The sequence below is a fragment of the Ramularia collo-cygni genome (genome assembly GCF_900074925.1).
Source record: "Ramularia collo-cygni strain URUG2 genome assembly, contig: RCC_scaffold22, whole genome shotgun sequence".
Classification (NCBI taxonomy): domain Eukaryota; kingdom Fungi; phylum Ascomycota; class Dothideomycetes; order Mycosphaerellales; family Mycosphaerellaceae; genus Ramularia; species Ramularia collo-cygni.
This window is the reverse complement of record NW_019716276.1, coordinates 254,610-274,464: the sequence shown is the minus strand read 5'-3', so window position 1 is coordinate 274,464 and position 19,855 is coordinate 254,610. Positions and strand designations below refer to the sequence as shown.

The following is a 19,855-nucleotide window of genomic DNA, read 5'->3' as shown; positions in this document are numbered from 1 at the left end:
TGACGGGACTCCCTAGAACCAAAGCTTGCCTTGGCGCCGTCGATCACCAACAGCTTGCGTGCATCTGATCGTTCCATGGACGGATGGCCTGTGTCTCCCGTTTTCCCCTATAATAATAAACACCGCGGACATTTTTTCTCCAACAAAAGTCTCCAGGATTACATACCCTGCTGCGTCAACTTCATGCTCATCGGTCATTGTCGCCGTCACTGGCAGCTCAACAATCCGTCTCGAAGGACCGTCCTTCGCGAGGTTGCGCAACTCGGGACTAGTTAGGTGAACTCGGCCCGCTGTGTACGGGGTTWCAACTCTGGACCTCGAACCTGCCCTGCCTGCTTGCCAACTCTCGCGTGAGCCCATCTCGCCGCCCTTACCCTCACCCTCCCCCACCAGGCCCTCGTCGCCTCGACGCTCTCTGCAACGGCTTCGCTTCTATTCTTGAGCACACACATTTTGACAGCATTCAGAAGGTCATTCATCGAGCACGCGCGAGGCCGCGATTGCAGGAAGTACCCTGAAAGCACCTTAGCTTCTCACACTCCACAACACCTCTGCACATTGCATCTCGACACGCCTCGACCGCACCACACCACAACATCTCCATCAACCGCCGTTCCCGTGCCGACCTGCTGCTGCAGTCATGTCGGCCGCAACCACCAACGGCGGTGATACCGCGTCGAAGCAGCAGCTGAAGAGCGACTCCAGGTGAGCTTCCCGTTGGTCCCACACATTATGGATATTCTACCCTCTGCGAGACATTGCGCTGCGCTCATCTGCCCTGCTGCCCGTTCTCTCGCACTCAGGCGACTCGCACTTGCCTCTGGTGCATTCCAATGGACATGCCCGCTATACCCATCATCTACCACCATCAGATCTGACCCCATCTGCATATGACGCTCTTGGCGAATGCTAATATCGATTTCAGGATGCAACAGCCACCTCCTCCGCCGAAGAATGCTTGGGGAAAAAGTCTCAACCCGAAGACGAGCAACACCAATGGCACGGACAAGCCAACGCACAGCACGCCAAAGCAGCTTCCGAAGAGCTCCGGCGACGTACACAAGGAACAGGCACACGACCGCAGTCTGTTTCTCCTAGCACACTTTGTTGTACGTATACCCAGCAGATCGCCGAGAACTCCACCCTCAAGTCTTCCATCCCACGTGGACGCATACACGCGGCTTACGGCGCTGACATCAATCACAGGGTAAAGTTGCTATCATCACTGTGAAGAACGGCGAGCAATACTCCGGCGTAATGAGCGGCGCATCGCTTGAATCGCCAAAGCCGCAGTACATTTTGAAGATGACGAGACGTTTACAATCGGGAGGGCCGCCACAAACGAACGGTGCCAGCGATCAAGCTGGCGAATACGTCGGCGAAGGAGATGACCACGCCATGGGCTTTGACATACAGGACACGGCCGATCTATTCGTGTCGAACGTTACGACTGCGGCGGCACCATCTCAGCAGAATGGTATGATCCCGTTCTACCCAATGCCAATGGCTTGCGCTAACATCACTGTAGGCTCTGCCGGATCGTTCCTTACGGACACACAGATCTCAAACAAAGAGGCACATGCGGGACGGGCACGTGAGCTACAGCGCTGGGAGGCTGGCGCCGAATCATCCGCCGCTGACATGTCACTGGGTGATCCCAACGATCGTAGTTGGGACCAGTTCGCCGCGAATGAACGTCTGTACGGCGTACAAACCACCTACGACGAGAATATGTACACTACCGCTATTGATCGCAACACACCAGAGTTCCGACGGAAACAAGCGGAAGCGGACAGAATCGCTCGCGAAATCGAAGGCTCCGCACCGGCAAATGCGCACATTGCGGAGGAGAGAAGGAGAGATGCAAGCCGCGACGATGGTGGAGACGAAGAGGACAAATACTCTGGAGTCAGACGGGAGTCCGCGCTCCCGAAGCGTGCACAGGGTGCATACGTACCACCATCACAGCGCCCAATTACTGGCGCTCCCAGCGTGTCCGGCGCTCCATTCGACCCTGCCATCATTTCAAGCCAGCTCAGGGCTACCCCGTCCGCGAGCACTCAAACTCCACCATCGGGATCTTCACCAGCGCCCAAGGTTGCTGTCGAGCCCSAAACCGCCCCACCTAAGAGGAAAGAGGGCACCACGGAGGATCGAGTGCGTGACACTGCCGACGCATTCAAGCTCTTCGCAAACAACGAGAAGTTGCGCATCAAAGCCGCTCAGGAGGCCAAGCGGAACACTGTGCGTCAAGAAAAGAATGTCAAGCTCAACGATCTGAAGAAATTTGCGGCCAACTTCAAGTTGAAGAGTCGTGTTCCAGACGACCTGGTTCCGATTCTAGCCAAAGATCGCGAGAAGCAGCTCGAAATCCAGTCCAAGGCAGAAGAAGCTGCCAGAGAAGAAGAGCTTAGATCACGGGACACGGACAGGACTACCAGCAATGCCGCTTCTCCCGTTCCATCTACTCAGACCTCACATGCCGGGTCTTCCACTCCTGACTCTCGCCAGCAGTTCAACCAGTCTCGCGCGGCAAGATCCTCTCACTCAGGCCGTGGAGGTGTTGGCGGTCCTGCACCTTTACACCCTGGCCAGATGCCACCTCATGCCCAAGTCCCATCACCTCGTCAACCTCTCAGCCAGCGGATAGGTGCCAACAACAATCTCGCCCGCCAAGGCATGCCTCCAGATATTCGCGTGCCACCAAGTGGCCCGTCGGGTGCCCCGTCCGAGCCCATGATGAGCCCACAATCGGCTACGCGCCTCAACGTAAACGCGAAAGCTTTCGAATTCCGTCCTGTAGCCTCTGCATTCACGCCCACCGGAACATCGCCCAGCCCTCAGCGTGCAATTAGCCGCGCTCCTGCTGAGGCCACTTCTGTCTTTTTCGACAAAAACAAGCCTAAGACTGCGAAACCATTTCCAGCTGACTACGATCCTCTCAAGCGCGTGGCTGAAGCGGAATACACCGCGTCGGAGAAGAAGAAATACGCTAGCAATGGTGGCATGCCCCAGGCGTACAACACCATTCCCACATGGCAGACACCTAAGAGCAACGAAGGGGTGTCATATCTCCAGGCATATCCCACAGCGCAGTCTCTAGCCGCCAATCCGGGCCCGTCTCCCATGCAAACGCCAATCGTGAACCCCCAAATGTCGCACGCACATCAACTGCCCGCTCATATGCATGCACAAGGAATGCAGGGTCCGCCTCACCGTCAGCAACCGTTCTTTCCACCACAGCCCGGCCATTTCGACCCGCGATTGCAGCAACAGCATTTCGGACCTAACGGATCCGTGCAGAACTCGCCACGTGCGCAACACATGCCAGTAGCGCCGTTTAACAACCAGATGCCACCAATGCCTCAGCACTTTCCCGGGCAACCAATGCCTCCCGGGTACGGAATGAGTCCTTCCATGCAGTACCGTCAACCACACATGCAAGGTCCAATGATGATGATGCCCGGTCAGCCGCAAGGGCAAAGTAGGTTGCAGCACGTTCGACATCTTTTGCAACACTAACACAAGACACAGTGCCTATGCGGCCCGGGAACTATGGACCAGGACCTCAATTCAACGGACCACAAATGGGAGGCCACATGATGGTTCAGCAACAGTCGGGAGGATATGCCAATGGGCCAATGCCGCAAAACTTTTCTCCAATGCCGCCGCATGCCCAGCCACACATGCCTCACAACATGCAGCAACATGGGAATCAGGGATTTCAAGGAAGTCCGCGTCCGCCGATGATGTCCCATCAAGGATCCCATCAAGGATTCCAACCAGGCATGCCCATGCAGCCTCACTTCCAGCCATCTCCCGGCCAGCACCCCTATCATCTACAGCAGCAACAGCGTGCTATGTCGGGCAGCTTTCAACAGATGACTCCACGCCAGCAGGCCGCAGTACCAAATCACCCAAGTCCAGGTATGGGAGGTGCTCCCGTGCAAGGCGACGAAGGCAAATGAAGTAGACGAAATATTCCATGACATTCCAGTCCACGATTTCGGTCAGCATCAACGCTGAATAGCTCCCTTCCACTACCTCGACGAATCCACACTGGAAGGGGCGCCGACGAGATGTCATTTCATCCAAGTGTGGCGCGAACGATGCAGGAGCGGGTGGCGGTGCGAGCGTCGCGTCGCTCGACCAACCTTCAGACGAAGTCTGAAAAGAGCTGATGACCCGAAACGGTTTCAACGTCGGGTGGCTGGTCGACGCTGATGCGTCAGTACGCGAAGAGAAAATGGGAGATATGTAGCCCCTAAAGTTTGAACGGAAGTGCTCGAAATGGACAACAGTGGTCCGAGGAGATCAAAGGGGCGTGAAATCCGTTGCGAAATTGAGTGGAGTGAAAGCACGTGAACCTCTCGTTCACCACGCGGCTCAATATCACACCCGCTGTAGTGTAGCCTAGCAAGTCGTGAATGCAGGTGGTTGTCTCGATTATGCTGTCATTTCGATCTCTATGTGCCCTGCCCCTTACGCCATTAACCCCGACCCAATCCATACATACAGACATGCCGCCCGATCTCAGCTGACCATATAACCATGAACAGAAGCCCATCTACGAGCTGAACCTCAACGCAAAGTTGACCACCACAGCGGCCAATAAAGCAATGGCCAGAACCGTGGGCCCGAATCTATCGTCAAACCCGCCCTGGCCTCTCATCCTGATCGACTTCGCCCTCCAATGGAATGTGATGAGGGCGTAAAGCATGGCAGCAACGGCGACGAGGGTGAACATTATGGCAGCGATGCGGCCGGTGCGATCACCGAAGTTGAGAAGGCCCATGGCAAGTCCGCCGAGAATAACGGTGAAGTTGAGCCATGAGAGGAAGGTGCGCTCGTTGGCGAAGAAGACTTTGGGCTCAACGCGGGTGGGGAGGGCGATGCGTTTGCCTAAGGGATCTCGGGGTTAGTGGATGGTGTTACAAGATAGGGGTGTGATATGGTAGCATTGAAGTGTTGACGCATTGGGGGATGCCATGGGCTGGAATGATGTTGACTTACCGGGGGCAGTCTGGAGCAGAGGTTGGCTGGACATGATGGTCGTGCTGTGGTTTTCGTGCTGTGGCTGTCGTGCGGTGATTCTGGTGCTCTGCTGATGGAATTGCCGTCGGGATAGGTTCAATGGCTCTGTYGCACAATGATTCGCAGGCGAATGTTTGTTCAAAAGAAAAGAAGCGTCGCTATCCACAGCTGAGCTAAGGTATCTGGGATGTCGTGGATGGCTGGTTCCGTTTGATTGGCAGTTGCGTCGCCCCCCACTTTCGCAAGCGAACCCGTTCCCGCTGCTCCTGCCGAGTTTGGGTTCGAGAGACAAGGCCCGACGTCTGGAATCCACAATCTCCAAACAAGACCAAGACCAACGCCGAAATCGCAGTCCAAACAGCCGCCCTCCCAACGATCCCAAGCGACCTCTGATAAACGTGTGAGCGACGAAAAAAAGCCTACTTCGCCCCCAGAAAATCACGCAACTTCATTCGGCAGATCTGTGACTGCCATTGCAATGGCATCTTCTGTAAGCTCTGCCCGCGCCCGCTGGCTGTCACATGCAGGGACAGCCGACAACAATTCTCTCATCTGCCCGTTTTACCCTCCCAGTCCCTCMAATTATCCCTGAATCGCTGCTTACTCTTCTCTGCTCTCCGTAGCCACCAATCCCCACCACTCGTCTCCGCCAAATCTGCACCGACGCCTGCGACGCTGCCATCTCGAGCGCCTCGGTCTATGAGCACGCCCAGACCCAGACATGGAACCAGGATATCATCAACTCCATTCTACGCTCCCTCATCTCAGAGAGCAGCTCGGGCGATGAACCGCCACAGTACAAGTTCGTCGTCAACACGACCATCATTCAACACTTGAGCGACCCGCGGTCTGCCGGCGAGGAGAGCGTGAGTCTCGGCGGGGATAAAGAGAAGAAGGTGGGACGACGAGGCATGCACAGTGCAAGCGGGGCCTTCTGGAACAACGAAAAGGACGGCATGTGGAGCTACAAGTACGGCGGTGGTGAGGGCAAGGGTATGGACATCGTAGTGAGTGTCATGTGGGTCGCTGTTTAGGACACCAACGATCTGGGCACAAAACCGTCTTGGAAGTCCAACTGGTCTGCCTCCCTCCTGTATGTGAGACAGATGTTCGAGGAGCGAGAGCCTCGACTTCTCGCCAATTGAAATATGCCAGCGGGATTGAAACATGTGGGCATGCGAAAACCATGGGAGTATCGACAGTTTGGTGGATTTGGCTGGCGTACGAGCGGACTCCACTTGACGAGCATGGCGTTTCGGGGGTGGTTTGGATGATCTGTACAGTATACCCTTGGCGAGTACGTACTAGAAGGCCCCACTTTGGGAAAGGAGGCATATATTAACGCGAGGTTGAAGACTTCCAGAATAACGACAATTCTATCTTCAATTGCAACGCCTGGGAAGATGCTGTAAATGTGCGGCGAGTGAGTATGCTGGCAATCTTTTCTCGCGATTGAAGGGCCCGTTCCTGCTGCATGCGCGAGCCATATCTTGCTATGATCCGTCAAAGCTAGGGCACTTGAGTGGATTGCGTGGGTATGAAAGATTGCAGGCCCGAGTAGAGGAGAGAAAAGGCTTCCGAGTCTTGATGAGTCCAGCCATCCGAGGCAATTACCCGGCGCTTGGGGCCTAAAGAAGTGGAACATGAGTAGCAAAGGTAGGAACAAGGCAAGTGAGATTCCGACTGTACCTAACTTTGAACGCTTGTATTGACTAGGTAATCAGCGGACATTTCCCGCGATGACATGATTTGTWGCGCAGTTGTGGAATCCGCCATGAGACACTCGATTGCGGCAACGACAAGGTCGCTGGTGACTTTGCGATCGTCATTATGGCAAAGATCGATAATTTAGTCAACAATGTTCCTGCTTTCAGCGGTTGTCGAGAATTCTCCCTAGTGTAAAAAGGTAGCTTGGGTTTCATTCACTTCACTTCGGCTAGGTTCCGTTCGTGGGGCTACATACCCCGTTTTCTTTCCCTTCCGACTCTTCGGCAACTTTAAAGCTACCTCACCGCAAAGTCGGAGCCGGCACTTCATTCACGCAAGATCGTCACCTTTCGAGAACCTTTCGAGAAAAGTCATCATCCGCCACCTCAGCTGCGATACATTTCTCGTGGATCGACGTGCACCATGTGGGGATCAACGGCATCACCTGAGTCGGGAGGTTCGTCGACTCAGATGTGAGTGAGCCAACGTTCATCCAGCCAGACCAGAACGCGACCGAATGAACTCTACAACTGTGGTCGCCAAAACAATCGGAAACTTCAGCTTCCATTTTTTATCAAGGCACAGCTCTAAAACTCTAACATAACATTGGATGCAGTTACTTCTAATTCTTCGCTGCGTCTGCTTCCTTGAGCAACCATGCATTCCATTCTGCATCTTCCAAGATGTGCCGCACCCGGCTTTCGAGCCAGGCTGTGTTGCCCCAAAAGCCCCAACTGGCTTGAAACCTCAACCAGTCGACGAGAGCGGTTTTCCAGTGCATCTCGAGCAACGCCCACGGATAGGTCTTTCCAGAAGTTTCCTCGAGGAATCGCATGTAGTAATCTAAGAGCACTCTCTCACTCTCAGACATGTCTCCGTCATTCGCACCCAGTAGCTCAGATGGAACAGAGCAAGTGAAGAGCTTTGCCAGATCACACACTCCCAATCCAAGCCCAACGTACTGGAAGTCGAAGAATGCAACCTTTGAGCCCATGGAGTTTGCAAAGAGGTTCTCAGACTTTACATCCCCGTGGATCAAAGTTTCATACGCTGCAACCGATGAGTGCGAAGTTGAGGGAGAGAGCACATCTGCCACGAGTTCCGCAATGCTGCTCTTTCGCTCCAGAGCGGGTGCGCACAGCTTTTCAGACCATTCTGAAGTCTTGTCGTTCTTCAAAGTGGCATACTCTGTTCGACGGGTTGCCAGGTACGTATACCCGCCATTCCTCCACACGCCATCTTTGCGAGAAGGCGAGCAGTCGGCCTCTTCAAGAGGAGGCAGTCGCAGACCTTTTGCTTTAATATCCTTGGTACGCCGCCACCAGAATCCATGGAATGTGCCCAGCCATTGCAGAGCAGCGTACACCTGGCTCTGATCCAGGTTCCCGCGCTTCTCACCGGGAACCGGGTATTGATTACGAAGATCACTCAAGACCATGGCCATGCCACCGGCATCGCTCCACTGCGATGTAAGACAAATTGCAACACCAATCGACTTTGGCATCAAGGGTGCTAGTGTCGTGTAGAAGTACTGCTCGACTTGATAGGAGATAAGTTTGCGTAGATGACCCTCGTCTTTGCCTGCATCTGATGGAGGCGTAACATGTTTGAGGATCAGTGCGGATGATATTGGCGATGTTTTCGACACGGTTTGCAATCTTGCTATGGTCCCGTATCCCGACCAGAGTTGCTGGAGAGTATGGTAGGATGTTGCTTCGAGGTCAAGGGGATCGAGTAACTGATTGGCGACGGTGATGACATCGTCGTTGGAAACGGTAGACATGTCGTCCGCAGAATCTTTCCTCTTTTGCGGCGCGCCGTTTGGTTCACGTGCAAATTGGCTTTGTGATGATGTCGAGGTAAAGTTTATTCGCCTGGACGGTTTCATCGGTATACCAGTCGCAGAGAGCAGACGATGATGTGACCTTCGATACGCACGATTGGCGGTGGATCAATGAATGCTGTTTGTTGTTGGCGGACACGTTGCGTTTGGTGTCGGCGGTCAATCTGCATTTGAATCTGCACCGCGGGACAAGACGCCGCCGCCGTGATGGTAAATGCACAGCAGGGGGACGAGGAGGAACCGCAGGGAGTGGAAGATTGGCTTGCATACCTGAAGAAACACGATAGCGAATGGCTGGGCAGAACGCTGCGAGAAAGGTGCGAATGYCTGGGATACCTGGGGCAGACCAATGGTTCCAAGCACCCGCTTCCACCACCATCATCGACGGCCGGCAAGCCTCAGGCGGACACGTCGCTCGCCGGGCCTCACGATGTCACCGCGGCAGACGTACCACCGGACTGGGCCAATAACGAGCATGTGACCTTGCTCAGGAACTATCCGTGGCATGAAACAGAGCTGGGTCCCATGTCCGGATGGCCGATAGAGCTGCGCAGGATGGTGAACTTTACCATCCAAGACCGGAGGTCGGCCGTGCTCTGGTGGGGTCCGATGAGACGCTGTGAGCAATACCTTCCCTACCTACTTCTACCATTGGCAAGAGGGTGGACATCATACGCGTGAAAACGATGGTTACGCGCCTGCCCGCCCTCTGCTGCCTAAGGTATTCATTGAAAACATCGCTGATCTTGTTCCCCCCTAGGCGTCATCTACAACGAGGCTTACAACTTCACTCTGGGCAATCGTCATCCTTGGGCGCATGGCAAGACATCCGATGAAGTAWGGCCTGAGCTGGTCAATGCAGAATTCGCTAGAGCTTTCGACCATGCGGACCTCACAGGGCAACCATCTTTCCAGGATAGCGTGTTGTTCTTCGTCCACCGCAATGGCTACAATGAGGAAATCTATGCCGGCTGGACTGTCAGGCCCATCGCAGGGACTCTGTCTACCGGGACTAACATGGGATATTACAACAGCGTGTTTGAGAACACTCGAGAGGTGCTGCATGAAAGACGCATGCTGACCATCCACGCACTCGAGGTCGAAACGTCCAAAGCCTCCAGCATGAAGGATTACTACACATGTGTCCTTCGCGGCTTGGAGAGCAACACGAACGAGGTGCCCTTCGCGGCACTATACGGACCTGCCCAGGAAGATATCTCCGCCGCGGAGACAATTTTCGCTGGCGGTAGTTCGGACGCGAGCGCTGGTTTCGCTCAGTCGGATTTTGGCTCGGTTTTCGCTGGAAAGGAATGGACGCTCGAAGGTGTCCTCGCGCCAACCGGTTACGACCCACCGCTTCCCACGCGCGTGGATCTTGACTCTGGAAATGATCTCCTAACTCCTGTCTTTCGTTCAGCGATGCTTTCAAAGACGCTGGTAGTGCTCCGCGCCTCAGATGGCTCACTTCCCAAACACTTGCGTGATATGGCGAAATCGCGTGCTTTTGAGGGTGACACATGCGACACTGCGATTCTATGTCCGCTATACAGCACCCACCAAGAGCATCGGTCGGGCTTCCTGTTGCTTGGTCTCAATACAAGACGAACGTACGATCAGGAGTATCAAAGATTCGTGCGACTTCTCGTAAATCAACTGACCACGACACTGTCATCTGTGGTATTGGCTGAAGATGAAGCAAGACGTGCCCGCATCTCTGCAAGACTCGCAGCTCAGGATCGCATGCAACTAGTGGAGAAGTTGGCTGCGAGTACGCAAGGGCTGCGTGATAGTGAGATGCGCTTCAGGAGTATGGCGGACCTTGCCCCTATCGCCATTTTCGAATTTGACAGTGCAGGTCGTCTGTTGTTCGCCAATCAGCGATGGCTTGAGCTCACTGGTAACAGTGGCGTCCCTTCTGAGGAGATCAGACGAGGCAGGCTTGTTGTAGAAGCTGATCGTGATGCCTACGAAGCTCACTGGCATCGACTTTTGGCGGGCGAGCAAGTTGAGAATTTTGAGTTTCGACTCAGCAGGCAAGTCGAATTACGCTTGAACCTTGCATCGACATCAAGCTGACGTTTCAAGACCATTTATAACCGACGAGATCTTCGATGGCGAGCGATTGCAGGGTGAGACATGGATCCTCATATCTGCGTACGGTTTACGGGATGACAGCGAGAGCAATGGCGGTGATAGCAGCGTCAAAGGTGTCTTTGGCTGTCTCGTCGACATATCACGACAGAAGTGGATGGAAGGCTTTCAAGTAAGGAAAGTTAAAGAGCAGGAGCACCGGCGTCGACAGCAGGTGAGTCGACGAGTCTGGACGCTACCCCTGGGTTGATTCGCTGATCCATTCCAGGAAGCATTCATTGACAAGACTAACCACGAGGCTCGAAATCCACTGGCAGCCATCACTCTCTGCGCAGACGACCTGTACACGACAATATCCACTCTAATGCAGTCGCCGGGCGAGCTCAACATCCCACTTAGCCGGCAGACTGCATCAACTCTACTAGAGAGCGTCGAGACTATCATCACCTGCGCACGGCATCAGAAGCGCATCATAGAGGATGTTTTGGTGGCTTCAAAGCTAGAGTCTGGCCTACTGACCATGTCTCCATCCCCCATACAGGTCACAGAAGTGATTGAATCGGCGCTGAAAATGTTCAGGACTGAATTTCAAAGGAGTCGCGTTGATCTCGATTACACAGTCGGACAGTCGTATCGGGACTACAACGTTCAATACGTTCTTTTGGACTCTACGAGACTACTACAGGTGTAAGCACATCCGGATGCAGAGGCTCAAGAATTACGAGTGAGGCATCGCAAGTTTTAGGCTCGTTCTCCCGCTGGAGTCAAACATATCGCTGATGTTCTACTCTTTACTAGGCTACTAAATCTGTGAGTGGAATGAGCCTACGAAGTGTGTACAGCGTATCTTTGCATCGGGGGTGTTTCAGATCCACAAAGCACTCGCACCTCGGCGTCGGTGCATTGGTAGCGAACCACTTCGCGCCAACATGCAGCGAAAGTGAATCTTTGGTCATTCAGAACAACTTCCGATGCAAAGACGCGCTGCATCAAGCTCTCCGCGGCTCTACAGACACCTCCGTGCCACGCATCGCTAACCCTCTGCGACTTACTAGACTCACCAATGCCATCAAATTCGCGAAGTTTGAGGATTCGCGTAAGATCACTGTGAGACTGGAAGCTAGTGCTACATGCCCTGGCGAAGCAGATCTTGGAGTGACATTCGTCTCTGCTGCGCAGGTAAATGACGCTTTCACAGGTAGCCAGCCTGTGTATCTATACATCTCCATCCAAGACACGGGTCCGGGCATATCCAGTCACGACTTTGCAGGTCTTTTCGAACGCTTTAGACAAGCTCCGAACCAGAACAACAAGACATACGCAACCTACGGAGGCTCTGGTCTTGGGCTATGGATATCCAAGGAGCTTTGTGGACAGATGGGAGGACAAATAGGCGCTGCTTCAGGTCCTTCAGGCTCAACTTTCGCTTTCTATGTTCGAACGAGCCATTGTTCGCAGCAACCTGAACTGCCGCTGCTACCTCACAGGGAGGCCAGAGAGAGCATTCAGCGGGAGCTGACGGCAGCGATCGGTAACCTGAGCCCGCCAACGAACAAGGCACAGAAAGATCGCCCCATTGCCGCATTGATTGTTGAGGACAACCTTTTGAACCAAAAGGTCATGCGCAAGCAGCTCATACGCGCAGGGCTCGATGTTGCAGTTGCAAATCATGGCCAAGAGGCGCTCGATTACATCTACAGCAAAGATAGGCCGCCTCTGGACGYAGTCCTCATGGACATAGAAATGCCTGTCCTTGACGGCATAGCAGCCACGCGAGCCATCAGAGCACGCGAGCAATCACAGAAAGATTCCGTGCGGCTTCCCATCTTAGGCGTCACAGGTGTGTCTCTGCTGCTCCAGAACCAGATGGGCGAAGAGGAGACGGCTAACACAACTCGCAGCCAATGCCCGGCACGAGCAACTGGAACACGCAAGATCTGTGGGGATGGACGAGATGATCACGAAACCGTTCCATATGACGGATCTCCTGCCTGCGATCCATCGCGTCAAGCGATGGCAGCCGTGAGCGTGGGCTTGCCATGCTAACAATCCATGAGATGTCTCGATCGTGATGGCAATTCTCCTTCCTAATGGCTTACCGTGCCGAGGATGCCCAGTCATACACAAAACCTCATCGGTTGCAACCAGCATTTCAAGATCGACCTTGCATCTGCACCTATGGCGCACTGCTCGTCGGATTGAGCATATCAGTGCTCTGTCGGCGACGCCGTATAGTGGATCACGAGCGTGCGAGTCACGCTCCTACATGAATCTTTACGCCTTCACTGCCGCATCACTGGATGGGGTTGCGGTCAGGCATAATGGAGCCAGCGTTGTTCCCACACTACCTAATCAATCGGATGCACAAGCCTCCGAATCCAAACCAGTTAAACTCCTTTGCCAAGTCGAGGATCAGAAACTCAAATGTTGCCTTTCTGAGCACGTACCTTAGCTCTGTCACATCAGGTCGTTTAACAACGGGTTTCTTAGAACGAGTTTCTACGCAAAACGGCAAAAGCCAAGAGCCAACTCACAACATCATCTCGTCGCAGTCGATCATTCGATTGATATTGCTGCGAAAGCCAAGCTCTACTCACCTCTTTAGCTGATGGGCAAGTCAGATGTTTGACAAGCGAGTTTTGCAGCCTTTAGCATTTGAGCTGCGAGACGTTATAATAAGCTCAAACGAAGACAACAGGTTGAACTGAACATTGATGGCATCGCATAATCAGCAAAGCAACGGCACTCGTGCAAGCTCTTTCGAAATCTGCACTCCACAGATATCGACCTCGAACTCGCCTGACGTGGCTGAGTGGGAAGCTCGCCTCGCGGCAGCAGCTCCGGAGCACAAGTCATGGGCATGGATTGTGGATACAGTCGGCAATGAACGGTGTCTGACGGACATCAACTCCATCAGCTTGCACGGCCACGGCACTGCGGTGATGTGTGGGAGCACTTGGTCATCCTCCAGGATTGTCCATCGAACTCTGATCATGGCACAAGTCTGACCTGCAGCATATCCGATGTGCGAGTCATCATACAGCATACAGATTATGATGCGATAATTCAAGCATTTCGACTGGCAGGACTTTCGCTGCCGAAATAGTATAGGCCCCACACCTCCCAAGCTGAGGTACCCATCATTAGCCTATTACGCGATCGATGCCCAGGAAATCTTGCTGTGGGTCGATACAGATCCAGTCCAGTCATATCAATCGACTGAGAACCCACTTCCAAGACATTGTGTTGTTCCAGACGTGGTACTGGGGTACATACCATAATCGAGCAAATACGCAGCAGAAGGTGCACACTTTCAGCAGCGCATGTAGATGGCAAAACACAAGATGGTCTCGCCAACATATTCAACATCCAAATACAAATCGATTGTGATTTTTCCGTTCTGCCTTGCGATTTCTAGAGGCTGGCCGAGTCAGCCGCGGCAGTGATGACAACGGAAGCGGAACCGATTTCACGCTCCGCTGCCTTCTCCTACAAAGTTTACGGGATCTGAGAAGCTCTCACTTCACCGGAGACTACTTCTCTTCCGGTACTTGTCCCGGGGGGTGAGGGGCAGGAGAGTCATGCTCTCTGGTTTGATATCATGGTTGAGATGACCTGCCAGAGTTCAAGACAGCATGGCGTAGGATTTAATGGTGCGCCAGACTAAAGGCCGGCCCTTCGGCTCCGACAAGGCTGGCAATTTTAGCGTGAACCTTGAACATACGTCGTCTCCAAACATTGCGGAGATGGATATTGATTGTGGGACGGAGGCACAGGAATTAATGGAGAAGTTGTTGGAGAGCAGAGACTAGAATTCCGTTCGCGCCGTGATCATGACTTTTCACGTCAGCTACATGGATAGGCTTGGCGCGATTTCTGCTTGCGTATTCGCTGCATATTTTTATTATTTTCCGACCATGTTGTAAAAGACTAACGCCGCCCGAGACGGGACAAAAGCGGATCTTGCTTATTGGTCAATGTAGGATCTTCTGTGCAGACCATAAGGATGGCGTATTCTTTCCGCCAGCATTTTACCGTGAGCTCCGATACCCGAAGCATGTCCGTGGAAACGATTTTCCTTGGTTCGGAGCATTCATTCGGGAAGCTTCAAGTCGCCAGAATGGAACGAGTCGGATTGCCAATAGCGAATACGCAGACTTCCTACTAACGAGCTCCGACTCCCAGTATCATTGCATCTTCTGCGTTCAAGGCAATTGTCCGAATGTGTTTCTCTTTGGCCGTTCATTCGCGGATCCACTCACGACAGATGCACCGAGTGAGCGCCGCCAGGACCAGCAAGGAAAACAGTTGGTCCGAGCACATCCTTCTGCATTCCGCTAGATTAAAGGGTGAATGGTTCCGATATGATGGCAGATTCCGGCCTGTTGGTGCAAGATGGTACTCCATTGATACTGTCGCCTGCAGCTATCACGCCCGCAGATGTTGTTGTGCCGTCTCTGGCCGAATGATAGCAGGACAAGCATGCGTATTACCGACGTTCTGGTCCAGTCCCGGGTGAACTGTGGATGTTGTTGATCGAAGCTCGAGATCTCTCGATTGTGCGGTATCGCGTATAAACGACTCTGTCGATGTGTTGCGCGAAAGCGACAGCTTTCGTCTTCTTCTGTTGATGTAATTTACGATGGTGGCAACCCAAGCATGTTGCTCAACCGGAAAAAGGTCGAATTCGACGGTAAGATCGGGAGTGGCATTGAGCTGGGCGTATGATGAGCTTGTAGAGTCTGCGTTGCAGGTCTTTGCTGTCCGTGGAATCGTGAATCGTAAAACAGCATTGCGTGCCCGTCGCAGCGATGAAAGGCCTCGATCGATGTCATGTTGTCGAAGTACCGATCCTCGCTTAAGCACGGACATGGCTGCAGTTGGTCATGCAGGCGAACATGAAGCAGGCACACCAGTTGTAAATGCCAAGCGCCAATATGGAGTATCGGCACGCTCAAGCGAACGTTGGGCCTTCGGTGATCGGGATCGGGATTGCGCCGCAATTCGTTGTACGACCATGAGGACATCAGGCTGATGTACCAACGTCTTCGTGGGTGTTGGCCCAGAATCGAGCAACGGCTTGCTCTGCCACATCGTTGTCCTGGTATCGAATCCGGTAAAAGTTGAAGACGGCGAACTCGTCCTTTGTCATGACATAGCAGCTAGAGTCGAGATTGATGCGAGCCCATATGTCTGCAACAGCGCCTTCGAGATAGGCTGAAACGGTCRGATCAAGGTCGCCTTCCGTGTTGCGTGCAATGTCAATGGCGCGTTGATAGTTGAGAACACCGATGCCATCCATGGCGGTGTTGGTGTTGGCACCCATGTTGAAGTAGTTGGTGTCCAAGAGAGTGWTGGATGCGTCTGAGGATTCCAAAGATGGTGGGCTGGGGTAGAACGAAAGGAGGGATGCAGTTTCTGCGAGCATGATGGCGGCTGCTGCACGTAATGACAATTGCCCGTGGTGTTGATAATAATAATGATAATAATATGCTACAGGTATCGATGCAGGCGGGTACGCAGAGTGGAACAAGGTGTGGGCTCACCCTTGAATGAGTGGGTTGCTGGGCTTTTTATGTGTTCCACAGCTGGCTAGCTCGTCGAGCCTCGAGCCGCGTGAGGGAGTAGCTTGCACCATTACGCTCGGCGCTCTCTGGCAGCCTTGCGGTCTTGCGGTCGTGGACAGATTTGACCCGTTTCGGGCTGCAGCGACGCTAGGGCCGAAGTCAACGAGGACCTTCGCAGCGAAGTTATGGCGAAAGGGTGTCGCAGAGCTTATTCCCCACCGGAGCAGTCTTGGGTAGTTGGAAGGATGCAGAGGCACAAAGGCAGGGTTGACGAAGCGCGCTGCTGAACTCAATATTGGTGGCTTGCGGATCCGAAGTCTGTCTGCATCAAGAATCCTTCTGCGCCGTGTCAGGTTTAACGCAGCACACATGAGGAGGTGTGAAGTGCTCGGGTGACGCGGTTGTAGCCGAATCACCGCCAATGGCGATGGAGCCTTGCCTTGCTCATTTCATGGCTGCACATGGCCGCCACTAAATCCAATATTACTTTAGCCTTTCACGCCTCCAGTGATGCCTGAGTGAGCCTCGTAGACACCAATCTTGACGACCATCGCAATGTCTTGGGCGAACCCATCTGGCAGCTCGATGCTAAGCAGAGCATGGCATATTTCATTTGGCATGGAAATCGTCGCTTGCTCCGGCTGCTTCGAAACAAACAACAACACTGGTATACTACATATGTACGAGGCAACGCAATGAATCGTTGTCATCTGTTCCACCAAGCGAGACACTGTGCTGGCGCTGAGCAGACCCGCATGTGTATTGTCTTGCCGCGCCGCGTGCGTCGTGCTACATGKGAGTATGCGTCACCAATGTTCGGGGTGCTCCTCTATGCATTCTGAGAGCTCTCGTCTCACCTCATCCAGCTCTGGGAACATTTCTACCGCTGATCGTTCGCAGCAGCCTTGGGTACTCAATGGAATGGGTGGTTGTAGAGTGAGTTTCGGGTCCGGCGTGCAGACCCTCGTCGCTTAAGCAGAGTTCATAGCAGTGCGTGCGGCTGAAGGCGAAAGACACAGGTAGCGATGACAGCTCTCAGATCACCCCACAGCTGAAAGGCCAAGAGGATCAACCAAAAGCTTCTGAGCTCGCCAAAGGAGCGGTTGTGTAACTGTCCGCCACGGCTTCTGCGATTGCTTGCAATAGCAATCTCCCGATGCTCATCTTGGAAGTCTGTGAGACGACCTCCAAGTCATGTACAGTGTGGTCGCTCTTAATCCCACACGGCCCAACAGACGATGTTTTCTTGGGCACCAAAAGACGAGGTTAGGCTTTTGGAGGTGATGGCCAAGTTAAGCTTGACGCCGCCGCGTGCAGACTCATGGCCAGGACCGGAAGAACGAAGTGGCGATGAAGGACCGAGCTTTGCAAGTAGAGTCACGAGGCAGCTGGTGAGCTCGGCGACCTTGGTAGCAAGAATAGCTCGTCGGTGATGAGTTGGCTCGTCGGTGATGAGTCGTCGGGGTTCCATCAACGGATCTGACCTTCCCCCGTGGCCTTTTACTGTATTCGAGCGGCATGGGTGAGTAAAAGTTGACATGGACTGAGCCAAAGCCAAAAAAGTTGCGGACACACGCAAGTCGTATGCAAGCGCAAGACGTAACTTGATCAAGTTTCGCAAACAGTGTCATCCACCCACCCACCACCGTACCGACCGTAACTCTTCCACGCCGATCGCATCATCGAATCGAATCGCATCGCATCGCATCAACGACTAGGACCTGCCATGCTCAAAAGTCCGCGGCTGCTCCAACTCTTGCGCCAAGTGCCAGCGCAAGAAGGTTTTTTGAAAGCATCACTGAGGCGAGATTTCACCGGTCTGGTATCGAAGCCTCAAGCAAAGACAGGAAGCTTCCAGCGGCGAGACTTCGTCACTGCAAAGCTACGGACAGCAAGGCCAGCGCATTCAAAGGCATGGCGCCGTCAGACACGCCAAAACAGCAGCAATGCGTCTAGAAATGAACCGGGCGGCCAGGAGCCTCAGTCGCTTTCGGATCGCATGAGGGCAATGTCGCGCAAGTATGGGTGGACTGTCGTCGGAATATACCTTGGATTGTCTGCCTTGGATTTTCCCTTTTGCTTCCTGGCGGTGCGATGGCTTGGAACAGATCGGATCGCGGCGGCGGAGCATGCGGTCGTGAGTCGCTTCTGGGCCGTGCTGGAGAGCGTTGTGCCCAGTTTGAAAGAGCGACGCGCACAGAATCAGCTGGCAGAGGCCGAGGATGCAGTGAAGGAGGCCAGCGAAGCCGTTGAAAAGGACGCAAAGCATGAGCCTGCAAGTGAGTACAATTATATACCATGTGTAGACGCGCGAACCGCAGACGCTGATCAAATGCCAAGGTATTTGGACACAGCTCCTCCTCGCGTACGGAGTGCACAAGTCACTATTCTTCCTCCGAGTTCCTCTGACATTAGCTGTGACGCCCAAGGTGGTCAAGACGCTGCGCGGATGGGGATTTCAGATTGGGAAGCCAAAGCCAAAATGAACTGCTCGAGATCGAGGCGCGGCGACATTGTAGAATATAGATGGAGCGCCAGGCAAAGGATACAGCTCTACTCCAGTAATTGACCATGTAGCAACAATGTACAGATAGAAGAGAATATGCTCTCTCAACAACAGCTGCGATGCGGTATGGCATGGTGGTCTTTTGCGGCTGGGAAACCGGCAGTGGTGATTGCATCAAAAATTTAGGCGTGGCAGTTGATGCAAGTGATGCTGCTGGTGACGCTTTCGACAAGTGAGCTTTGATGGAATGACAACTGCAGTCTGCCGTCGATTGCCTTCCATCGCAAATGAACAGCCGTGGTGAGCGTGGGAAGTGGACGACGATGGGGCGCATATTCTTCTTCAGGTCCAAGCATGAAGCTGAGACTGACTGATGAAAAAGGGTTGCGTCAGCTGGAGGCAGTGCAATACCAGCGACACGATGCCCGACCACATGAGCAAGCCCAGCGGTGGAAGGACGAGGTCAAAAAATAAGTATGATTTTGAATGTTCCCGTAGGAACGTTTCAGATATCAAACTGAAAAGAACAGATACTACACTTGATCTAAGCCAAAAGGCAAAGAGAGCTAAAGAAGAGAGTCTAGAGTTGCTCGAAATTCAAAGTTTTATGCTCGCGATTGAGCTCGGACCACTTTGTTTAGCGTGATCCAGCTCGCGCGACCAGTATGAGATATCCGCCGTGGCAAGAGACCATTTGGGTGGGGCTCGGCAGAGGATGATTCACCCATTGTGCGCTAGCGTATATCACGTGACACTGGACCATGACGCGAAATTTTCTCGGCGTGATGTGACTTGCGCAGTCGTACTGCATGAAGATGCTGATAAGATCGCGACCTGTGAAACGGTTTCTATACCTCCTGGATGAGAGGCTTAAGTGCATCACCTCATCAAAGGCATGAAATGTACGTGATTTGGTCGCGCTCTCCTCCGATGAGATCACGTCCGACCTGCCTAGCGACGAAGTATGATCCAGCCACTTCATGTCATTGAAGAACGTCCATAGCTGCGGGGCATCCGTGGGACTAGAAGATTCAGTTGGATATGACCTGTAGGGTTAGGGTTTGGGTAGTGAGCATCACATCCTGCGTGTCGGCGGAAGAGCAGTCG

At 53.5% G+C, this 19,855-nt stretch overlaps 7 protein-coding genes; 4 read left to right on the top strand and 3 right to left on the bottom strand.

Moving 5' to 3' along the window:
• Positions 1–640: 640 nt before the first annotated feature.
• Positions 641–3,968, top strand: RCC_10428 (uncharacterized protein; the record flags this gene model as incomplete). XM_023775657.1 has 5 exons in its annotated part: positions 641–705; positions 926–1,109; positions 1,207–1,477; positions 1,529–3,484; positions 3,535–3,968. 5 exons carry the CDS (start codon positions 641–643, stop codon positions 3,966–3,968), a joined length of 2,910 nt encoding a protein of 969 aa, XP_023631425.1.
• Positions 3,969–4,567: 599 nt separating this feature from the next.
• RCC_10427 (vacuolar transporter chaperone 1) lies at positions 4,568–5,047 on the bottom strand (the record flags this gene model as incomplete). XM_023775656.1 has 2 exons in its annotated part: positions 4,568–4,902; positions 5,014–5,047. The coding sequence occupies 2 exons, from the start codon at positions 5,045–5,047 to the stop codon at positions 4,568–4,570; spliced, it is 369 nt and encodes a 122-aa protein (XP_023631424.1).
• A 465-nt stretch (positions 5,048–5,512) lies between these two features.
• On the top strand, positions 5,513–6,068 carry RCC_10426 (related to cytoplasmic dynein light chain; the record flags this gene model as incomplete). XM_023775655.1 has 2 exons in its annotated part: positions 5,513–5,524; positions 5,658–6,068. 2 exons carry the CDS (start codon positions 5,513–5,515, stop codon positions 6,066–6,068), a joined length of 423 nt encoding a protein of 140 aa, XP_023631423.1.
• A 1,295-nt stretch (positions 6,069–7,363) lies between these two features.
• Positions 7,364–8,524, bottom strand: RCC_10425 (uncharacterized protein; the record flags this gene model as incomplete). Its single annotated transcript, XM_023775654.1, has 1 exon — positions 7,364–8,524. One exon carries the CDS (start codon positions 8,522–8,524, stop codon positions 7,364–7,366), a length of 1,161 nt encoding a protein of 386 aa, XP_023631422.1.
• A 267-nt stretch (positions 8,525–8,791) lies between these two features.
• On the top strand, positions 8,792–12,701 carry RCC_10424 (uncharacterized protein; the record flags this gene model as incomplete). XM_023775653.1 has 7 exons in its annotated part: positions 8,792–9,203; positions 9,345–10,617; positions 10,670–10,889; positions 10,944–11,362; positions 11,474–11,485; positions 11,731–12,515; positions 12,577–12,701. 7 exons carry the CDS (start codon positions 8,792–8,794, stop codon positions 12,699–12,701), a joined length of 3,246 nt encoding a protein of 1,081 aa, XP_023631421.1.
• Positions 12,702–15,701: 3,000 nt separating this feature from the next.
• Positions 15,702–16,103, bottom strand: RCC_10423 (uncharacterized protein; the record flags this gene model as incomplete). The annotated part of the gene is made up of 1 exon (XM_023775652.1): positions 15,702–16,103. The coding sequence occupies one exon, from the start codon at positions 16,101–16,103 to the stop codon at positions 15,702–15,704; it is 402 nt and encodes a 133-aa protein (XP_023631420.1).
• A 1,865-nt stretch (positions 16,104–17,968) lies between these two features.
• On the top strand, positions 17,969–18,728 carry RCC_10422 (uncharacterized protein; the record flags this gene model as incomplete). XM_023775651.1 has 2 exons in its annotated part: positions 17,969–18,521; positions 18,583–18,728. The coding sequence occupies 2 exons, from the start codon at positions 17,969–17,971 to the stop codon at positions 18,726–18,728; spliced, it is 699 nt and encodes a 232-aa protein (XP_023631419.1).
• Positions 18,729–19,855: the final 1,127 nt, after the last annotated feature.